The sequence below is a fragment of the Girardinichthys multiradiatus genome, chromosome 20, assembly GCF_021462225.1.
Source record: "Girardinichthys multiradiatus isolate DD_20200921_A chromosome 20, DD_fGirMul_XY1, whole genome shotgun sequence".
Classification (NCBI taxonomy): domain Eukaryota; kingdom Metazoa; phylum Chordata; class Actinopteri; order Cyprinodontiformes; family Goodeidae; genus Girardinichthys; species Girardinichthys multiradiatus.
The window spans coordinates 3,361,742-3,383,498 of NC_061812.1; the positions used below are offsets into that span (position 1 = coordinate 3,361,742).

Sequence of the window (21,757 nt, forward strand, 5' to 3'; positions counted from 1 at the left end):
CCGATTAAGAGAAATGTGCAACTGAGTAGGGTGATTTAAAAATGTGCAAACTGTGCTTGTAAATTTGTACATAAAAAAATCAATTTACAAGACATGGAAAAACTGCAAATAACAGCAGAAATGTGAACACTTACTGAGTTTGTTGGCAGCAGCAATGGTTATAAAGTCTAACAGCTGCTGGGAGGAAGAACCTGTGATCAGTTACTAATATTTTCAACTGTTAAAACATTTTATGCTGGGTCTATTGTGTCTATGAGCACCATTATAGCGGGTTAGCATTAGGTAGCGTTAGCTTAGCCTAACATGTCCTCTAGTTCATGCGTGTAGTGCATTTATTGCAGCCATATTGCTTCTTTGTATATTTTGGATGTATTTTACAATGAAACATTTTAAATTACATCATGTTCACGTTAATGCCCATCTATCTGTGTGATCAGGTTCTGGCACCATCCCGCTCAGACCTTCCACCTGAACCTCCCACTGTGATGGCGTTCCTGAACTCCTCCAGCTTCAGCCTCTTCAGAGAGTACGCTCTGGTAGGATTTGCTCCTGAGTCTCTTTTATGTTTGTACCCATGATCTTTATCAGGTGTTAATGGTCTTATTTTACTTTGCTTTTTCACAGACATACAACCTGTCAGAACATCTCGGTGGTCTGGATTTTACTCTCCTGCTGCCGACTGATGAGGCTGTCAGGAACCACCTTAGCAGAACAAACTCATCATTCCTGGTAGGTTCATGATATAGTTCTGTAAATTCCTGTTGACCTGAACAAACTTTGGGGAGGAATAAAATAAAACCAAAAACCCGAGAATGAGATGCTGAAATCAGGCCTTACTAATTCAAACAATAAGCAGCAGTTTAAAGGGTGAATAAATGAATAAAACTGCTGTTCACACCTCGTCAACAGACTCCGTCTGGGTCCAATCTGGATTTTTATTGGAAATCTTTTAGATTAGTGATGAAAAAAACATCGGAGATTAGACATATAAAAATGTAAGATTATAAATTCATCAAAATGAACATCTGTAACATCTGTAAATAAAACCAAAACAAAGGTAAATGTCTATCTGTGACTGGAAGATACCAGAACATAATCAGGTGTGTTTATCATCAGTAACTCCTCATGTCTGCTGTCCAGGACTCGGATGTGTTTCAGTACCATGTGATTCTTAATGAGCTGCTGTTTCCCGACCACCTGCATGACGGCATGTTGAGAAGCACTCTGCTGGGTCCGGACTACCAGGTCCAGTTCCATCTGACTGACAAAAACCAGGTACTTTCAACAAGTTTCAGATTCTGGTGCTGCTCCGATGTTCCATTTAGTTTGTTGCTGGAGTTCCTTCCTCTTAGCCAGGTGTGAATGAAGCTCATTTCCTGGTTGTTCGGGTTTTACCGGGATCATTTCAGAGTCTGAGGACGGATCCAGATTTTCCTCAGATCGGTTTTGGGAAATACACCCAGACAATAACAGGCTTCCATCCATCCATTGCCTTCCGCTTATTCGGGATTGGGTCGCGAGGACAACAGGTCCAGGAGGGAACTCCAGACATCCTTAGGATCCTCCACGAGGAACTGGAAAGGATGAGAGGGTTTCCCTACTGCGTTTATTTCCTGTACCTAACCTTTACTCTGACACCATCTGATAACAGGGATCTTCGTCAAACCTTCAGTTTCAGGATGATGAATTCTGAAATGAAGCATTCAGCATTTGTTTTTTATCCAAATCTTTGCAAATAAAAATCAGAAAATTGTGACATACATCTGCTATCAGCCTCCCCGAGTCACTACTTGTGACTTTCACTGCAGTTACAGCTGCAGGTCTTCTGAGGAATGTCTCTACAAGCTTCACACGTTTAAAGACTGAAATATTTGTAAAACAGCTCAAGCTCAGATTGTTCAGAATATTCACAGAGCCTCTGTGAATATTCATCTGGGTTGTGGATCTCTGCAGCTCCTCCAGTGTTACCACATGCCACTTGGCTGCTCCTCTGAATTATGCTCTCCTTTCTATTGGTCTGTTCCAAAAATGCATGATTTTAAATAAATTAGCTCTTTTTTTGATGTAAGGGTTCTTCAGATACAAACTTCAGATCTTCCTCAGCCTACAGACTGACTTATTTCCTCTTCCTCCTCCTGCAGACTGCTGTGAATGATGTTCCTCTCAACGGCAGTTTTATTGAGACGCAGTACGGCGTCGTCATCATCCTCCAGCAGGTCCTCAAAGTGCGTCGCAACAGGTGCAGTCAGCAGGTCTCCCTGCAGTCCAAAGTAAGTATGGAAGATGGAGGAATTGTCAGTGGATGGGGAATAGGACCAGTGTAGAAATGAATGAGTGAATTTTCCTTATGCAGTAAAAATGAACAGCCCCGATGTTTGGATTAAAAATGTGGAAGAATTGGAAATAAAGTTTTTTCTGATGCCTGAAACCTTGGAATAGATAGTTTATAACACCTTTTATAGCTGATATGGTTGAGAAAAGCTTTTAAATAAAAAAGTTGAAGTTAAAAGTTTGTGCTAATAGGTAAAAACAGTAAAGCCCATAAATGTTTGGATGGTGGATCTCCCAGTAATTCCAGTCTGCCTGGACCTGTTTTTCCAGGGAAGGTGTTCGGACTGTGATGGACCTCCTCGATGCCTCTTTAACTACAGTCCAGTAAGAAACCTGTTTTGGTTCATTCCCTCTGAGCTCAGTAGCTGCTGCATGATGTTCTGATCATCATACAGCTTATTATTTATCTGATCTAGAAGCAGCAGAGTTACCAGAATAAACAAACAAAGCATCCCTCATTATGGCTCAGCTCTCAGCCTTGTTTTCTGCTCCAGATCAGGGAACAGTTTCCTGCCAACATGAAGCCCAACTGTTTTTACCGGAAGCGGGTCGGACCCAGAAGGACGTTTGTGCCAGGCTGCATCATCAATTGCCTTCGTCACACTATGGTCAGCTGACAATAATACTCCTGCTACCAAAGTATAGTTATATTCTGTGGTTCTGCTCAGTCAGTTCACATCTGCATCTAACTTTTACTGCCTCCAAGCTTGGCTGCACTGATGGATCTAAAACACAAGGTCCAGATTCAGATTGGATCTACCCTGGATCTGACATCAAGGTCCAGATTCAGATTGGATCTACCCTGGATCTGACATCAAGGTCCAGATTCAGATTGGATCTACCCTGGATCTGACATCAAGGTCCAGATTCAGATTGGATCTACCCTGGATCTGACATCAGTAATTTGTTGTTTTTTGTGATTTTAAAATCATTTCCAGTTACCACTAAAACTAACTGGTTTACTAATTTACTCGAGCAATATGAGCTTCATTCACAACAACGCAAACTTTGTAATCCATTCACTGTCTTCACCAGCCACTTCCTGTCGTTCTGCTTCCAGATCATTCCGGATCATTAACTAACTAACAGACGATACTTTCCAGCTTTATCTCCAGATATTCTTACCTCAAGGTTCCTGAACAGCCTTAAAAGATTGGGTGACGACTGTTGTTCGATTGGACGGCTTTCCAGGGCTGAATCAGTACAGAAAAAAGAACTGATAATTAAGCTGATTAACTTCTCATATTTTGAAAGATGTAAATCAGAACTTGAAACTAGAATGCTCAGACAAGACAGACTTTAAGAGATGTCAAGTATTAAAAATGTATTATGTCCCACAGGATCACTCCTGTTGCCCTGGTTTCTACGGCCACGAGTGCTTTAAATGCCCCGGAGACGACAGGAGCCCATGCTCCAATCACGGGCAATGCCAGGACGGTAACCATGGCAACGGGGAGTGCCAATGCTACGAGGGTTTCCATGGCACCGCCTGTGAGGACTGTGAGCCGGGACGCTACGGACTCAACTGCTCCTCCAGTGAGTGACACACACACACACACACACTGACACCAGAGGGCAACACTCTCTGGGAATGTGGCTCAAAACAGCATTAATGTTGGGATACAAACTGCCCTTTGCCCCAGTTTACCCAGTATGTTAGGCTGTTTAGGATGTGCTGGTTCAGCTTAGCATTTGTAACTAAATAAAAACCTGTACAGGTAAAAACCTGATAAAATAAAATGTAAAGGGGATATATGTAGTTTTGACATCTAGTGGTGTGAATTGGCACTGCATCCTAAACTGTGAAAGGTGCAGAGCGCTCTCCCCTGATGACCCTGCAGATCCAGCTGCTTCCCTCACGATCTACTGATGACATGTGGTGTACCATTAGGGCTGCAGGAGTGACTTGTTGGTGACTGAGGCAAGGAAGGCTGGAGATGACCTTTGGGTCCCTGGGTTTGGAAACCACCTTGTAGGTTCTGTGTAGATCTGATCAAGAGTAACATTCCTGATTCACATGAATATCAAACTTCATTTGTTCCAGATTTGTAGCTAACACAGAACCTTCTAGAATCAGTAGCATCAATCAAGGTTTGGCTGTGTATCGTTTCATTTTAAGTGTGATCACATACAAATTAGCAAAGTCTTATTTAGGTATTACTCAGATTTGGAGTTGTCACAGACTGTATATTATTATTTAAAAACATTTCCAAATTAAGTCACATTATTTTTTAAGCGACACAATCGTCTTTACTGGGTCTTCTGGATGGAAGGAAGACAACAGCACTGATAAATAAACACAAAACTGCTTTAATGGTAAAGTAATTCAACTTACTTGATGATAATAGCTTTGCCAAATATGATTTATAGTATATATGACTGCAGTGTGTCGATATGACATGAACTGTAACTGCGTTGCCCAGATTACGTCTGCGCTATAGTTCAGGGCTCCTGGTAAACGAGTTCCTTTCAGCGACTGCAGATTCAGACTGTCAGTTTGTGTGCCAACATAGATAAGCGGAGGGACTACAGTCCCCACCACAGAGGAATGGTCTGTTCTCACCAAAACGTTGCAGCCCCTCAGCCAAGGGAGACACTTGCAGAGCCATCTGTGGTGACCACTTTCCTGGCTGAGGCGGTGGTGATGGTGTCAACCTAAGCCAGAAAGCCTGGGCTCTGCTCAACAGACTACAGATACCTTCACTCTTCACTGAGCATCGTGGTGTGGGTCCCGGTTGCTGTTTCCTTGCTGCAGCCTTTGCTTTCATCATGTAAAACCACAGAAGGTCTCAGGAAGCAGTTATATTGTTTAGTTGTCTGAGAGTTTGGTGTGTTTTTCATAGACCCACGTATTCAACTCTGCTGCTTAACCCACAGATTTTCCCTACAAATGAGGCATCATTTAACAGGACATGAATAGGATTTTCAGCAGTAAAAGGCTGATTGCAAAGAAACGTTGACCAAGCACAAATTCCCGTACTTGTTTTGCTACTGTAGGTATAAGTAGAAGCAAGCAGACAGGAGGTTTACGCATCTCTTAGTTAAATAACGATAAAAAACTGGACCTCTTCAATAAGCTGATTACAGACCAGATTGATCCGTCTCTTAGAACATAGCTGTTCAGATAATATCCAGTTCGTCTTCGTCGTGGTGTAAATAAATGAGCTGTTTTTGATTTAACTCAAAGCAGAGATGATACACAAAGAGGCAGCAGAGTTTCAGACCTTTCTGTTCGTTGCAGAGTGTTCCTGCGACCACGGGAAGTGTGACGACGGGCTGACAGGAAGCGGCAGGTGTCTGTGCTACAAAGGTTGGAAAGGAGCTTCCTGCTCTGTAGGTACGTTCTAGTTCCACAAATACAAAGCTGTGGTTGTGCTCCATGTTGACCTCTAACCTGTTTCTAAATCTGTGTTTCTCAGAGATCAGAAATGACGCCTGTGGAGATGTGTGTGATGAGAATGCCAAGTAAGTTCTTCCGTCACTGTGTTTACCTGGTTGTGGTATCATCTCCAGGCGTGTAATGGTCCACTCATTTGTACCCAAAATATCCAGTACAGCGCTTTTGGTTCGGTGCCCAACGAATACAGTGTTGTTTTCTACGTGAACACACAGATCAGGTATTAAGTGCTCAGTGAAACACTCTGCAGGGGAACTAAAAAGTGACACCAGAACAAAACAGAGAGGACTTCCTCCTGTCACAGAACTCTGCTGTTTAGGAAAATTACGGTTTCTCGTGGAGCTACAGTGGAGAAAGAAATGTGGACCAAATCAGAACTTCATGTCAACAGCAATACGGTACATAGCTGCTCTTTACTGAACTGAATGACTCGCCTGAAACATCATTAAGCTAAAGGTAAACATCACTGGTTCTGGACAAAATCAGCAGAGATCCAAATCCAGGTCTCTGTAGCATTCAACTGGTCCGAAACATTGCACAGCAGACGAGATGGGACAACATACCAGTACCGTCCTGATGAGTCCCTGTGACCCAGAAGAGATTTTACCACAGCTGATTTTAGGATTCATTCAAGTACATCTGATCTAAATATCAAAGCAACTCCAAAGTCATTTAAGCCTTTTTTTATTCTCAAACCTCTTATCCGTCCTTTCATCCATCCATCCGTCCTTTCATCCATCCATCCGTCCTTTCATCCATCCATCCGTCCTTTCATCCATCCATCCGTCCTTTCATCCATCCATCCGTCCTTTCATCCATCCATCCGTCCATCCATCCATCCATCCTTTCATCCATGCATCCATCCATCCATCCGTCCTTTCATCCATCCGTCCGTCTGTCCATCCGTCCTTTCATCCATCCATCCGTCCTTTCATCCATCCGTCCATCTGTCCATCCGTCCTTTCATCCATCTGTCCATCCATCCTTTCGTCCATCCGTCTGTCCATCCATCCATCTGTCCATCCATCCATCTGTCCGTCAGTCCATCCATCCATCTGTCCATCCATCCATCCGTCCTTTCGTCCATCCGTCTGTCCATCCATCTATCTGTCCATCCATCCATCTGTCCATCCATCCATCTGTCCGTCTGTCCATCCATCCATCTGTCCTTTCATCCATCCATCCATCCGTCCTTTCGTCCATCCGTCTGTCCATCCATCCATCTGTCCGTCTGTCCATCCATCCATCCGTCCTTTCACCCATCCATCTGTCCGTCTGTCCATCCATCCATCCATCCGTCCTTTCATCCATCCATCCATCTGTCCGTCTGTCCATCTGTCCGTCTGTCCATCCATCCATCCATCCGTCCTTTCATCAATTCATCCGTCCTTTCATCCATCCATCTTTCCTTTCATCCTTTCATCCATCCGTCCTTTCATCCATCCATCCGTCCATTAATCCATCCATCGTTTCATCCATCCATCCGTCCTTCATCCTTCCATCCATCCATCCGTCCTTTCATCCATCCATCCATCCGTCCTTTCATCCATCCATCTGTCCTTTCATCCATCCATCGTTTCATCCATCCGTCCTTTCATCCTTCCATCCATCCATCCGTCCTTTCATCCATCCATCCGTCCATTCATCCATCCATCGTTTCATCCATTCATCCGTCCTTTCATCCTTCCATCCATCCATCCATCGTTTCATCCATCCATCCTTCCATCCATCCATCCGTCCTTTCATCCGTCCATCCGTCCTTTCATCCATCTGTCCATCCGTCCTTTTGTCCATCTGTCCATCCGTCCTTTCGTCCATCCGTCTGTCCATTCATCCATCTGTCCGTCTGTCCATCCATCCATCTGTCCGTCTGTCCATCCATCTGTCCGTCTGTCCATTCATCCATCCATCCATCCATCCGTCCTTTCATCTGTCCATCTGTCCATCCATCCATCCATCCGTCCTTTCATCCATCTGTCCATCCGTCCTTTCATCCATCCGTCCTTTCATCCGTCCATTCATCCATCCATCGTTTCATCCATCCATCCGTCCTTTCATCCTTCCATCCATCCATCCGTCCTTTCATCCATCCATCCGTCCATTCATCCATCCATCATTTCATCCATCCATCCATCCGTCCATTCATCCATCCATCATTTCATCCTTCCATCCATCCATCCGTCCATTCATCCATCCATTATTTCATCCATCCATCCTTCCATCCATCCATCCATCCGTCCTTTCATCCATCCATCGTTTCATCCATCCATCCATCCATCCTTCCATCCATCCATCCATCGTTCCATCCATCCATCCGTCCTTTCATCCTTCCATCCATCCATCCGTCCATTCATCCATCCATCATTTCATCCATCCATCCTTCCATCCATCCATCCATCCGTCCTTTCATCCATCCATCGTTTCATCCATCCATCCTTCCATCCATACATCCATCCTTCCATCCATCCATCCATCCATCCTTCCATCCATCCATCTGTCCTTTCATTCTTCCATCCATCCATCCATCGTTTCATCCATCCGTCCTTTCATCCATCCATCCATCCTTCCATCCATCCATCTGTCCTTTCATTCTTCCATTCATCCATTCATCATTTCATCCATCCATCCATCCATCCATCCATCCGTCCTTTCATCCTTCCATCCATCCATCCGTCCTTTCATCCATCCGTCCTTTCATCCATCCATCCGTCCATTCATCCATCCATCCGTCCTTTCATCCATCCATCCGTCCATTCATCCATCCATCCATCCGTCCATTCATCCATCCATCGTTTCATCCATCCGTCCTTTCATCCATCCATCCATCCTTCCATCCATCCATCTGTCCTTTCATTCTTCCATTCATCCATCCATCATTTCATCCATCCATCCATCCTTCCATCCATCCGTCCTTTCATCCTTCCATCCATCCATCCGTCCTTTCATCCATCCGTCCTTTCATCCATCCGTCCATTCATCCATCCATCCGTCCTTTCATCCATCCATCCGTCCATTCATCCATCCATCGTTTCATCCATCCGTCCATTCATCCATCCATCGTTTCATCCATCCGTCCTTTCATCCATCCATCCATCCTTCCATCCATCCATCTGTCCTTTCATTCTTCCATTCATCCATCCATCATTTCATCCATCCATCATTTCATCCATCCTTCCATCCATCCGTCCTTTCATCCTTCCATCCATCCATCCGTCCTTTCATCCATCCGTCCTTTCATCCATCCATCCGTCCATTCATCCATCCATCCGTCCTTTCATCCATCCATCCGTCCATTCATCCATCCATCGTTTCATCCATCCGTCCATTCATCCATCCATCGTTTCATCCATCCGTCCTTTCATCCATCCATTCATCCATCCATCCGTCTGTCCTTACAGGAAGATCAAAACGGGACATTTCTGCACTATTTACAGTCCCAATAACAACCGCATCGAGGACTATAGCCTGACTATAGCCATGGTCGCGCGTTTAACCCCTACACCACCAGCACCGTGCCCTGGTTGCGTTTCTGGTGTGACCCAGTTGTTGATGGTCCCATCATCAACAACCAGTTGTTGCTGTGTTACAGAATGACGACGGTATAATGAAAAGGAGGGATTTCCAGCCTTTCATGAATACTATGAACTGTTCTTACTACTTCGTATTAAGGAAATTTGTTTTTGGGGCCACTATCCTACCTTGAATCCCCAACCGCCCCCTCCTCTTGTGGTCAATCAGCCTGATTCTGTATTAACTAACTAGCTTGTTAGTTCTTTGTTTAGAGTCCTCTAAAGCCATTCTGCATGGATTAATAAACACAACAAATGTTACCTGCTCCCAGAGAGAGGGCAAATCTACATGATTGCACACCTTGTTCCCCTTGCTACTTTGGGGCCTGAAACCCAATAATAATAATAAGGTAAAAGAAAAGACAAAAAGCAATAGTTTAGCAAGGTCTACTGGATGCAATGAACCTCTGCTACTTTGCAGACACATTCACTTACCTCTGCAGGCTTGGAACCCGAATAATAATGAAAAAACTGGCCAAAAACACTGGTTCTCTGCTCACTGGGAGCTGTAAGCCTGGCATGCTGCTCTCCATCGCTTCTTCTGGGCTTGGAACCCTAATAATGGAAAAACTGATTAGTTACAGAGTTTCCTGTTATGCTGGGAGCAGGCAAACATAGAGCCATTATATGCCTTGTTCCTCTCAATAACATGGTGCTAAAAACCCAAATAATAATAATAATGGGAAAAACTGAAAAAGGCTTCCCCGCTCCTAGAGAGGAGACGAATGCACATGCATTGCATGAATGTTCAAAACTCTCTTGGTTTTGAACATGGTTCAGTTACTGTTGCTTGTTATCAAAAAACTAACTACTATTGTAACTACTATTCAGGCAATAATCAAAGAAAAATCCTCCCACTGCAAAGAGGAAGTATGATTACTAAAATCCACAAAGCAGATCTGCACTCTTCCCTCTCAGAGAGTCGATGTGGTGAAGATTACAGCAGATGGCAACGGGAACCTGGGAGCAGCGGGAAAAAGATGGATGGATGAATAATTAGCAGACAGAGAGACAAACCAGGTGGTCATTCAATAAGAGATTTATTCCGCAGTTCAAAACAATATGAAATACACAACCTACACTTTGACCTAAACAGGAATCAGCTGGTGATTGGCTGAAGAATAGAGTTTCTGAGTTAATGGATATCAAGTGAGATCAGTGAGCTGTGGGAAGACCCTGCACACAACCTGGAGATAAGCAGAAAAACACTGGAGACACGGTGGAGTGAAAACCTTAAAAACAGAAACAACCTGACCGTTTATTTTCCACAGCAGCATCTCATCTGTCAGACAGGTGGAGGTTCTGGTCGGGTTTCACACTGAATGATTGAGGCAGACTCTTTTCTGTTCCTTTAGGTTCATCCTTACGCAACAAAAATATATTTCCATATACACTTTGTTCCAATATATGAAACTGATGTTCCTGTCTTTTAAAACGTATATACTGAATAATATATAAAGAATAATGTATTCTAATAACCTTTGAGTTTAATTTAACCGAGTACTCCACACCTGAAACAAAATTTCATTATAGTAGATCATTATCAGGCGATGCTGTAACAACCTTTAAAGAATCTGTTCCACTTTTAATTTCCTCAATATCACTGAAAAACACAGTAGAGGGCAGTAATTCTGTTTCTGCCCCTTCACACATTGATTCTCTTGTTCATAGTGTTTCTTCATCATTGCGTGATGCATTAGACAATGCAGCCCCCTTGAAAAAGAAGGTAATCATTCATAGGAGGCAGGCACCTTGGTTTAATTCAGAGCTGCGTACTTTAAAGCACAATGTTAGAAAATTGGAGAGAAAGTGTCGCTCTACACACCTAGAGGATTCCTACTTAATCTGGAAAAATAGCCTACTGTTGTATAAAAAGACACTTCACCAAGCTAGAACAGCTTATTTCTCATCATTAATAGAAGAGAACAAGAATAATCCTAGGTTTCTCTTTAGTACAGTTGCTAAACTTACACAGAGTCATAGCTCTGTTGAGCCATCTATTCCTATACTTTCCCATATATTAAAATGTATTATACAATATATTTTGTATATTGTAGCCAAACTGCTCAAAAGGTGTTACAGAATAGACTCAACATGGGAAATCATTTTAAATGGCATCCAGTGAGGACATGCCAACAGTCTGATGTATAAAATGTTTAACCACAGATTCAGATTTTATTTACCGTGACGGTATTGCATATCCACCAACCTCTCTGACTGTCACATATTGGGAAAACTTGTTTTAACTGATCTGGTCTTCATCAGGTTTTAACATCTAAACAACACATCACAAGTTCCACTATGTTTTTGTTATTTTTACACCTTGTCCCTGTGACTTATTTCCATGTTTGAAATTGAGAATTATAAAAAAAGAAAACTAAAAAAAGACCAACCAAAATTTGTGGGAAGAGTGAAAGGTCAAACCACAGATTGTGTAATCTCCTGCATAAATGTGATCTCCAGAGGTGAGGATTTATGTGGCGATCTATTGATCTAGAAGCAGGAAGTCAGGAGAAATGTTGTGTGTGAGCAGTAGCCTGAAGAAGTAACAGCTTGGTCCTCACCTGAGGTCAGCCCAGTCTGGCCTTAATTCACTGCTTGGAAAAACGTGATAAAAAAAAAAAAATTCTGGCAGCATTTTTCATCGGTTCTGATCACTATTGTTACTCTATCTGAGTAAATGTCACCAGAACACTTAGTTTTCTGGTTATGTAAAAAACTGCAGCAGTGAATGGAAGCAGCTGAAAGTCTCAGTTTTGTCCACATAATCAGGCTGAGGACACAGTCATTCCCCCCACTCTGCTCTTTCAGTCCATCCAGTTCGTTTTCTTACATGTTGTTTGTCCCTAAAAACTCACTTTAAGTCTTTGCTGCACATGTGGGTCACTGGTCAAACACGTCCTTTTTTATTTTGGCTCAGACGTGCCAATCTTCATGTCTAAACATGCAGAATGAAAGTTTTGAAACCAAGAGTGTCCCTCGATCCTTTACTGTATCCTTAATAAGCGGTTGAACATTCCTGTTAGAAACAAGTTTTCTGTTTACAACTGGCAGTAAAGGCCCGTCTCTCAAGGGTCCCATTGGGTCAGAGGTTTGTTTTTAAAAGACGTTCATTTGAAGTATAAAGGGAAGAGGTGACCTAAAGAAATGGGACCGGGCTCAAGTGTCTGGGCCTAAATCGGGCCTAAATCCATCCTGTCTGAATGTTTCAACAGTATTATCACATTTGTTATTCAAAGTTTGTTTTCTGCTGCAGTTGTGTAACAGGACCACAGGGATCAGCTGCTGTTTGTGTTTGCGCCGCTGGTTATGAAGGAAATGGAACCTTCTGCCGAGGTAGAAACACTGACAGCTGGCATGTTCACTTCAAGTAAATAACCTGGTTCTGAGCTGTCCTCTGTCTTCCAGAGCTGGATTTGTGCAGCAGGTCAAACGGTGGATGCTCAGAGTTTGCCGTCTGTACAAAGGTGTCTCCTGGAGAGAGGACCTGTGCCTGTAAAAAGGGTTACACTGGAGATGGAGTCGTCTGTCTGGGTAAGTGAAAGACCTCCTGAAGCCCAGAGGAACAGAAACACTTCTGAAGGTTTGATGAAAGCCCCAAAATCTACAGGAGAAAGGTTTAGTGTTACTGATCTCTAAATCTGCTGCGGTACAAGAGAAGAGATGATAAAGCTGCTTCCACAATCTCTTTGGCCCTGAGTTCTGTCTCCCAGGCTTTATTGAGGTTTCTGTTGTCGGCTTACAGTGTTTTAAGATTTTCATGTTATCTGTACATCGGAAAGAAAGTGTTCCAAAACTAAAAATAACTTTAAAATAACACAAAAATACAATGTAAATAAAATGTCTACTTAACAGACCTACACATACAGGGGTTGGACAATGAAACTGAAACACCTGTCATTTTAGTGTGGGAGGTTTCATGGCTAAATTGGACCAGCCTGGTAACCAGTCTTCATTGATTGCACATTGCACCAGTAAGAGCAGAGTGTGAAGGTTCAATTATCAGGGTAAGAGCACAGTTTTACTCAAAATATTGAAATGCACACAACATTATGGGTGACATACCAGAGTTCAAAAGAGGACAAATTATTGATGCACGTCTTGCTGGTGCATCTGTGACCAAGACAGCAAGTCTTTGTGATGTATCAAGAGCCACGGTATCCAGGGTAATGTCAGCATACCACCAAGAAGGACGAACCACATCCAACAGGATTAACTGTGGACGCAAGAGGAAGCTGTCTGAAAGGGATGTTCGGGTGCTAACCCGGATTGTATCCAAAAAACATAAAACCACGGCTGCCCAAATCACAGCAGAATTAAATGTGCACCTCAACTCTCCTGTTTCCACCAGAACTGTCCGTCGGGAGCTCCACAGGGTCAATATACACGACCGGGCTGCTATAGCCAAACCTTTGGTCACTCATGCCAATGCCAAACGTCGGTTTCAATGGTGCAAGGAGCGCAAATCTTGGGCTGTGGACAATGTGAAACATGTATTGTTCTCTGATGAGTCCACCTTTATTGTTTTCCCCACATCCGGGAGAGTTACGGTGTGGAGAAGCCTCAAAGAAGCGTACCACCCAGACTGTTGCATGCCCAGAGTGAAGCATGGGGGTGGATCAGTGATGGTTTGGGCTGCCATATCATGGCATTCCCTTGGCCCAATACTTGTGCTAGATGGGCGCGTCACTGCCAAGGACTACCGAACCATTCTTGAGGACCATGTGCATCCAATGGTTCAAACATTGTATGCTGAAGATGGTGCCGTGTATCAGGATGACAATGCACCAATACACACAGCAAGACTGGTGAAAGATTGGTTTGATGAACATGAAAGTGAAGTTGAACATCTCCCATGGCCTGCACAGTCACCAGATCTAAATATTATTGAGCCACTTTGGGGTGTTTTGGAGGAGCGAGTCAGGAAACGTTTTCCTCCACCAGTATCACGTAGTGACCTGGCCACTATCCTGCAAGAAGAATGGCTTAAAATCCCTCTGACCACTGTGCAGGACTTGTATATGTCATTCCCAAGATGAATTGATGCTGTATTGGCTGCAAAAGGAGGCCCTACACCATACTAATAAATTATTGTGGTCTAAAACCAGGTGTTTCAGTTTCATTGTCCAACACCTGTACATAACCTGCTGCCTGATACAGTTTCACATCTATGACCAAGGAAGTTGAGACATCTTTATGTGTGGCGCTGATTCTGTGAAGGGACGATTATATTCAAACCCAAGCAAATGGATCACAGTGCAGTGCTCACACTGCTGAAGTAATAGGTTGGGAAAAGATCCCAGATCTTCTTAAACTTCACTCTGATTTTTGAGTGTGACCTTTGATGAATTTACTTTGTGAAGAAATGAGGACATACTAAACACGGAGTCCCTGAATATCTGTTGTGATAAATGGACCAAGTTAAAAGTTGGCTCTAAAATCTCATGCATTCTCTGAAAATGTACCCTCTACTTGTGTTTGCAGAAATTGACGGCTGTCTGGTCAACAACGGAGGCTGCCACACAGCAGCAGAATGCATCAGAACCGGCCCAAACGTTGTAAGAAACACTGCTGCCCTAAAATACCTCCTACTGTTACAAAAACATTCTGCAGCATTATGTTTCTTCTAAAATGCTCCTCTTTGCTTTATTTTTCAGACAGCGTGCAGATGTCAGACCGGCTTCGAGGGATCAGGGAGGTTTTGCTACCCGGTCAACCCCTGCAGAACCGTACGTGTACCACATTAATAAATATCCAGAGGCTTAATTTGTCTTTGAAACACAAACTGGTGGTCCGTAAATCTTTTAGAGACATGATGTCAGTGATGATTCAGATCCAGTTTCAGGGGTGAAAGGTTTCGTCCACCTGGGCTGCATAGCAGCGTGTTAATCCATGCTGTGTGCAGGACAACGGCGGCTGCAGTAAATACGCTCTCTGCAAATACACGGGTCAGGGCCAGAGGAACTGCACCTGCCGCGGAGGCCACGTGGGGGACGGCTTCAACTGCAGGGGATCCACCAACATCGTGAGTCACTTAACGTCTAGTTACCTGCTGGCCTCCCACTCCCACACTTACAGGAGTTGTGTTTTATCTCACAGGAGGTGTACGGGCAGTCAGAGAACGATTTCTTTCGCAAAATGCTGTTCGTGAGTAAGACCGTCGTTAATAAATGACACTTTAATATTCATCAGTCTGATCTTAAACTCAACCAAACTCAAGGCCACCAGTAAGAAGAAGCCGATGTAAGCAGGACAAATCAAACGAGAAGTAAAGGCACCAGACAGCAGGTTTTTAATTAATTATCCTGAAATTTCAACCAAATCTCAAAAATGTAGTTTTTAAACCAAAACCTAACTAAATTCTTGGCACAAATTTGTTGATTTGTTAAATTAGTTATTTTCATATTTCTCCATGGCCAGTTTTACATGTACATGACCTTTGACATCTTATTGTTAATATATAAGATCCAATTTGTTTATGGACCCACCATTGCCAGTAATAGCAACTTTAACTATTCTGTAAACATCTTCCAAGGTTTGGGTGTTCATAGTTAGATGAGAAAACCAGAACTGCAGCCTGCGCTCTAATTCATGCCAAAGGTGTTCAAGAAGGTTGAGGTCAGGAGTCTGTGAAGGCCAGTATAGTGTTAGCTGCTCTTCTCCTGACCCTTGACCTGTATAAGTCCTGGATGGAGGGAAGGTCAGCTCTGATTATTCTCTCTGCAGCCCTGATGATTCGTTGCAATCTGGACCTGTCCTGTTTTGTGGATGATCCAAACCACACTGAGATAGATGAAGACAGGACAGGACCTTCCACAGCAGCTCCTGTGGAAGGTTGAACTTCTTGAGTTGCCTCAGGAAGTACAGTCTCCGCTGGGCCTTCTTCTGAACAGTGTCTATGTGTGAGGACCATCTCAGGTCCTCAGAGATGGTGGTTCCTAAGAACCTGAAGTGGTCCACAGCTGATACAGTGTTGTTGAGGATGGTGTGGGGGGTATGTGGGGGTGGGGTTCTCCAAAGGTCCACCATCATCTCCACAGTCTTGAGTGGGTTAACCAGGTGGTTCTGACCGCACCAGTGTACCATCCGATCCACCTGCTGTCTGTTTGCAGAATCATCACTGTCCTGGATCAGTCCAATAACAGTGGTGTCATCTGCAAACTTCAGGAGTTTCACGGACGGATCTGCTGATGTTCAGTCATTTGTGTAACGAGAGAAGAGGAGTGGGGATAGAACACATCCCTGGAGGGCGCTGGTGCTGATGGTTCTTGTGCGGAAGAAGATGCTCCCCAGTCTCACCTGCTGCTGTCGGTCCATCAGGAAGCTGTTGATCCACTGACAGGTGGAGGCTGGGACGTTGAGCTGGGTGAGCTTCTGGTGGAGGATGTCTGGTATGATGGTGTTGAAGGTGGAGCTGAAGTCTACAAACAGGATCCTGGCGTACGTCCCTGGGTGGTCGAGGTGTTGCAGGATGAAGTGTAGACCTAAGTTGACAACATCATCTGCCAACCGGACTGCCCGGTAGGCAAACTGCAGGGGGTCCATCAGGGGGCCTGTAATGTCCTTCAGGTGCTTCAACACCAGCCGCTCAAAGGATTTCATGACCACAGACGTCAGGGCTACAGGCCTGTAGTCATTTAATCCTAGGATGGTGGGTTTCTTAGGAACCGGGATGATGGTGGATTGTTTGAGGCAGGAGGGGACCTCATATTTCTCCAGTGACTTGTTGAAGATCTGAGTTTGACTGTTTCCTTTAAGTATATTTTATTCCTCTTATATTTTATTTATTTCTCATTTTTTTGTCATTTTTGATTTATATAAACAATGAGGAAAAAACTACACTGATTAGGACTCTCTCAAATCTGATTAACTTGTTTAGCAAAATGTTTCAGCAGCTGACACAGATTCCCTTCCCTCTCATCCTAACATCTAGCTGGATTTATGACGTCCACCATAAACATCAGCTCCAGTGTAGTCAGCTTCATTAACCTTAGGTATCTCCATCAGCGGTAATAACTAAGTCAGTATTCAGAGATGATACCAGCAGTCTGTCCCCTGCAGTGTGTGTGGGGCAGAGGTCACAGTGACTGGCGCCACACAGGAGAGATGTGCCACGGAGGTAAGATCTGTGCCGGACACGACACGAGAGCGCCCCCTGCTGTTCAGGTCTGAAAACGTGGTTATTAATGTCACAGACCCCATGTTGGGCAGGAGCTACTTGTAGCTAAACGTTTTCACTAGTTCTGTGTTTTTTAGAAGATTTTAGCCACTTTCCTCTGGGGTCTACCTGTAGCGCTGTGGCAGACAGGAAAGTCCTGCATGTCAACCCAGCAGCAGAACTGAGCTGCCCAATGATTCGCCTGTTTCAAAAGACTGACTGTTTAACCCGACACTTGAGGGGGAATAAAGACAAATACTGGCAGATTTATTGGTCGATATGATGATGTTTACCTCTATTTAGTGTAGGATAATCCAGTTTGGGTTTGATCACTCTGAGTGATGAATCGTTTATGTAACCAAGAGTTGTCGGCAGGTCTAATTACATCTTTGTTAGCCGATTATTCCACATGATTTACACAGATGTTCACTTTTTCTGTTTCCTTCTCAGATGTCAGAGACTCCTGGTCTCTATGGCAACGGACCCTTCACCATCTTCGTTCCTCTCCAAGAAACCAACAATGAATCCACAGTGAGGGCAACCAACGTTGCATTTTAACATCCAACACAGCTTCACACATTTTCAGTTGTGTTGCCACCTTAACCTGCTGGCAGCACAGATTCATGAGGATATCTGAAGGAGTCATCGGTCTGGCTGTTGCTCTGTGTGCCGACAGATTAATGAGTGGAAGAGGGCTGGCCGTCTGGAACACATGATTCGTTACCACATTGTTTCCTGTGAGATTTTGACCCTAAGTGACCTCAAAACTACCAAGAGTGTGGTCTCTCTGTCGGGATACTCTCTGGAGTTCAGTCTGAAGGAGGTAGAGCACACACACATTATATAAAAGGCTGTTATTACACCTATAGAAACCGTTAACATGAACTTCTATTTTAATACCTGCAGCTTATGCAAAGGCTCTGTCCTCCTTTCATTTGAAACTGAAACCAACAGAAAAAGCACAGATTGCGGTTCAGATGTACAGTTTCATTTAGCCACATCAAGCTCTTAATAGTCCTAAATTATTCTGTCCACAATCTATCATAAATTAGTCTGAAGGATGAATTATTTTCACATCCAAACAAAAAAGACATTTAAAGATTTCTCATAATTAAGATTAATTTAGGATCAAAGCTAAACGTTTGTTATAAAAGGAATGAGTAGGAACTGGTAATCAACCTACTAATTGATTAATCATTTTGTTCTTCATGCTAAGATCTATGTCTGGATGATTCATTTAGATGAAAGAAAAAGAAACAAATCTGAAGGACAAAGTTGCCATCGCTGCTACAAACTTCTGCTAACAGCAGGGCGTTTTACAAATAAGGAATAAATGTTCAAAATATCATCAAATATCTAACATTTATCAAGGGTTCATCTGTCTCCCAGGAGCCTGAAGGAAGTGGTTTAGTTGATTCTGATCTCTACAATAAACTGGGTGGCTTTAAGTCTCTTACCCATCTGGACTTATCAGCTTTCAGCGTTAGAACCGCCCCTAATGAAAGAATTTTAGCACCATTTTGAGGTCTGAACCTGGGTTGTTGTCTAGGTCATGTAACCAACTGCACCTTCTGTTCGTCTCTTGGTTTTGCTGACAGGGAAGTCTTGGCCCAAACAGATTTGGTTTCAGCCAGAAGGTCACTCTAAGGCAGGCAGGCTGTTGGTTCTGGCCTTGAACTCTTCCATGGAGGCCATTTTTTCCCAGTCTCTTTTTCTTATTGTTGAATCATGACCTCTGACGGTTGGCGTCTCCTGAGAAGGTTCTCCACTGTTCCATGTTCTCTCCATGTGTGAATAATGGTTCTCTCTGTGGTTCTCTGCAGTCCCACAGCCTTAGCTATTGGTTTGTAAACCTTTTCAGACTGATGGACGCCAGTGACTTTGTTTCTACCCTGAATTTCTCTAGCTCTAGATGTTGCTTTTTGAGATCTTAGCCTACTTCATGCTGTCATACAGGTTCTGTAGAAGTGATGTCTTGATTCTGCAGGTCAGGCAATAATCAGGCCTGTGTGTGGCTGGTGAATTTGAACCAGAAAGGTAGTTGATCAGTTACTGGTTCATGGTTTAACAGAGTAATTCATATTTAAATAAATATCTGATCATGGAATTTTTAAAGCTTTCTGAATTAGATTATTTATAAAAGAGAAAAATTTGACATGTTGACAAGTAATCAAACTTCTTCTGAGCCTAAAATCTGTCGCCGTTATAAAAGCATTCATATTTTGAAGATTCCCAGATCTGCCTGATATGACTGGTTATTATTATGGTAATATATAAAGGTCTAGCGAGGACATTTGAAGTGTTTCGTTGTCTGATGAGCTAACCCCTCCCTCCTACTTCCCCATGTCTAAAGGGATTGCTCAATCCAGCTCTCCGTCTAGCGGGTCTGGACTTCCCTAAACCTGAAAGATCTTACTAAGCAGGTTTACTGAAAGTTCTGTTTAAGCTGGTGTCGGGAAATGACTCGCCTAGCCTCTGACATCCTTCATATAAAAGTCTCGCCCTTCTTCAACTGGAGGTCTGGATGACTGAGTAGCCTATCACAGTCAACCACTCCTTCAACAGTCACTTTTGTTCACGGCTGCTCATTCCCTAATTTACAACTGGCTCGTGGTATATGGGCTACGTTAATTTTAGTAGCTCAGCAAGGGCGCTGTTTTAACAAACTTGACTAAGGCAACCTATAAAAACCTCCTAAAATATCTTAGAACCAGGCAACAAGACTTTTTACCACCAATGAAAAACCAACAATACGGTGACTCAAATAATTGAATGTCTACGATTTAACTAGAATTTTATATGCTTTCTTTAATTAGTAACACTTATGCAGGAGTCAGTAACAGCTTAAATATGGCAACACAAAATAATTTCAATAATAGAAATGAATGAATCAACTCAACCTGTCTTTCCCTGATGCTGAAACTAGTGGGTTTGGAGAGGCTTTGAAGATGGAGGCTCATCCATGCACCTGATAGAGATGTTTCTTCTGGTAACGAGCGGTTTCTTGAAGGGAATACGACTTAATCTTCAGTTTTCTTCCTTTAAGTGGCAGGCACTGATGCTCCAGACTTCGATGGTTAAACAGGATCTTTATTGTTATATGTCTCTGAAGACAGTAGTTTCCAGAGGCTGAAGAGTTGAAGGAAACCCGGAGACATAAATGAGGTTAATTCAGGACTTCCAGAAGCCTGAAACTTAGAGCAATCAGCTGTTCACCGATCAAGTTCACTTCTGTTGTCTGGATAAAAAGGCTTTAGATGAAATCAGATTCTTAATTTTGAGGCACAGTCCTTTCTGGGCTCACGGGTTGATCCTCTTTGTTAATGCAGTTGATCAGTTGGGCTGTGTCTTTGTTCCTTTTCCATCTAAGCTTCTTTTCTCCGTCCGATCTTGTTCGCTGGTCTTCTGCGAGGAAACCGTTTCTGCTCTCAGCATTGTTTTTATAGCACTTGATGCCTTCACCGGTCAGGCCCTTATCAGGCTTCTTAGTTATTGCGCAACCTATTCAGCTCGGCTTCTTGATTATTGCCCAATACTTTAGTCATGGTCATCGTGACCCACGGATGCTGTTTCTCAGCCTTGGAGATGCTGGTAATAGCCACACAGCTGGCTGTAGTCGCATCCTCCCTTCCTCCCATTTAGACTTCAAAAGGTTCGCTGTCAGCATACAACTGGCTCTCCTCACTCCTTGTCATCCTACAGTTCTTTCTCTAATCTGCTCAGTTTTAAACTTTACACAGTATTACACATTCCTTTCTTCAGCTTTCTGCATTTACTTTAAAACAGTGTTAAAATTCTTTTTATTCATGCTTTACAAATGATTAATGTTATATTTCTTTCATATATAGCTGATTGAAAATGTCAGACCTTAATGTTTTTACTCTAATTCTCAGTTCTTAACCACATTTCAATCATACATATTTTAACTTGTTAATCAAAGACTACTAATTTTATTCAATACATGTGAAAGAATATAAAATCATCATACATCATTTCTTTGGATATACTTGTTTATATTTTTGCAAACGATAAGACAGATAATATGTGGCTCCACACAGGCCTTTCCAGTCTCTCAGCTCCAGAATATGAGAACAAGCTTGTTTCACTCCTCACTGCTTCAACTGTGTGTTTTAATAATTATTGCATGGATTATTTATTGTAACTTTTATGGAGTTAACTGTGAGCAGTTACTAAATGTTGCATGGATTACATGGAAAGATCTCACCTTATTTTGACAAGTGACATGGAGAAAAGCATTTCAATTAGGTAAAAGGTCAAACTTTAGGTGTTTGTGAGCACTAT

At 43.0% G+C, this 21,757-nt stretch overlaps 1 protein-coding gene across 4 annotated transcripts in view; it reads left to right on the forward strand.

Moving 5' to 3' along the window:
* Positions 1 to 21,757, forward strand: part of stab1 (stabilin 1) — a 101,036-nt gene that overhangs the window by 42,317 nt on the left and 36,962 nt on the right. For all 4 annotated transcript variants that reach the window (XM_047347842.1, XM_047347840.1, XM_047347841.1 and 1 more), the window contains 17 exons: positions 438 to 536; positions 625 to 729; positions 1,141 to 1,275; positions 2,142 to 2,270; positions 2,602 to 2,655; positions 2,826 to 2,939; positions 3,672 to 3,867; positions 5,573 to 5,668; positions 5,751 to 5,796; positions 12,554 to 12,633; positions 12,706 to 12,831; positions 14,782 to 14,855; positions 14,955 to 15,026; positions 15,203 to 15,322; positions 15,397 to 15,444; positions 17,906 to 17,986; positions 18,132 to 18,278. In XM_047347842.1, the coding sequence (XP_047203798.1) occupies positions 438 to 536; positions 625 to 729; positions 1,141 to 1,275; positions 2,142 to 2,270; positions 2,602 to 2,655; positions 2,826 to 2,939; positions 3,672 to 3,867; positions 5,573 to 5,668; positions 5,751 to 5,796; positions 12,554 to 12,633; positions 12,706 to 12,831; positions 14,782 to 14,855; positions 14,955 to 15,026; positions 15,203 to 15,322; positions 15,397 to 15,444; positions 17,906 to 17,986; positions 18,132 to 18,278 (1,722 nt within the window). The remainder of the gene's footprint in view (positions 1 to 437; positions 537 to 624; positions 730 to 1,140; positions 1,276 to 2,141; positions 2,271 to 2,601; positions 2,656 to 2,825; positions 2,940 to 3,671; positions 3,868 to 5,572; positions 5,669 to 5,750; positions 5,797 to 12,553; positions 12,634 to 12,705; positions 12,832 to 14,781; positions 14,856 to 14,954; positions 15,027 to 15,202; positions 15,323 to 15,396; positions 15,445 to 17,905; positions 17,987 to 18,131; positions 18,279 to 21,757) is intronic.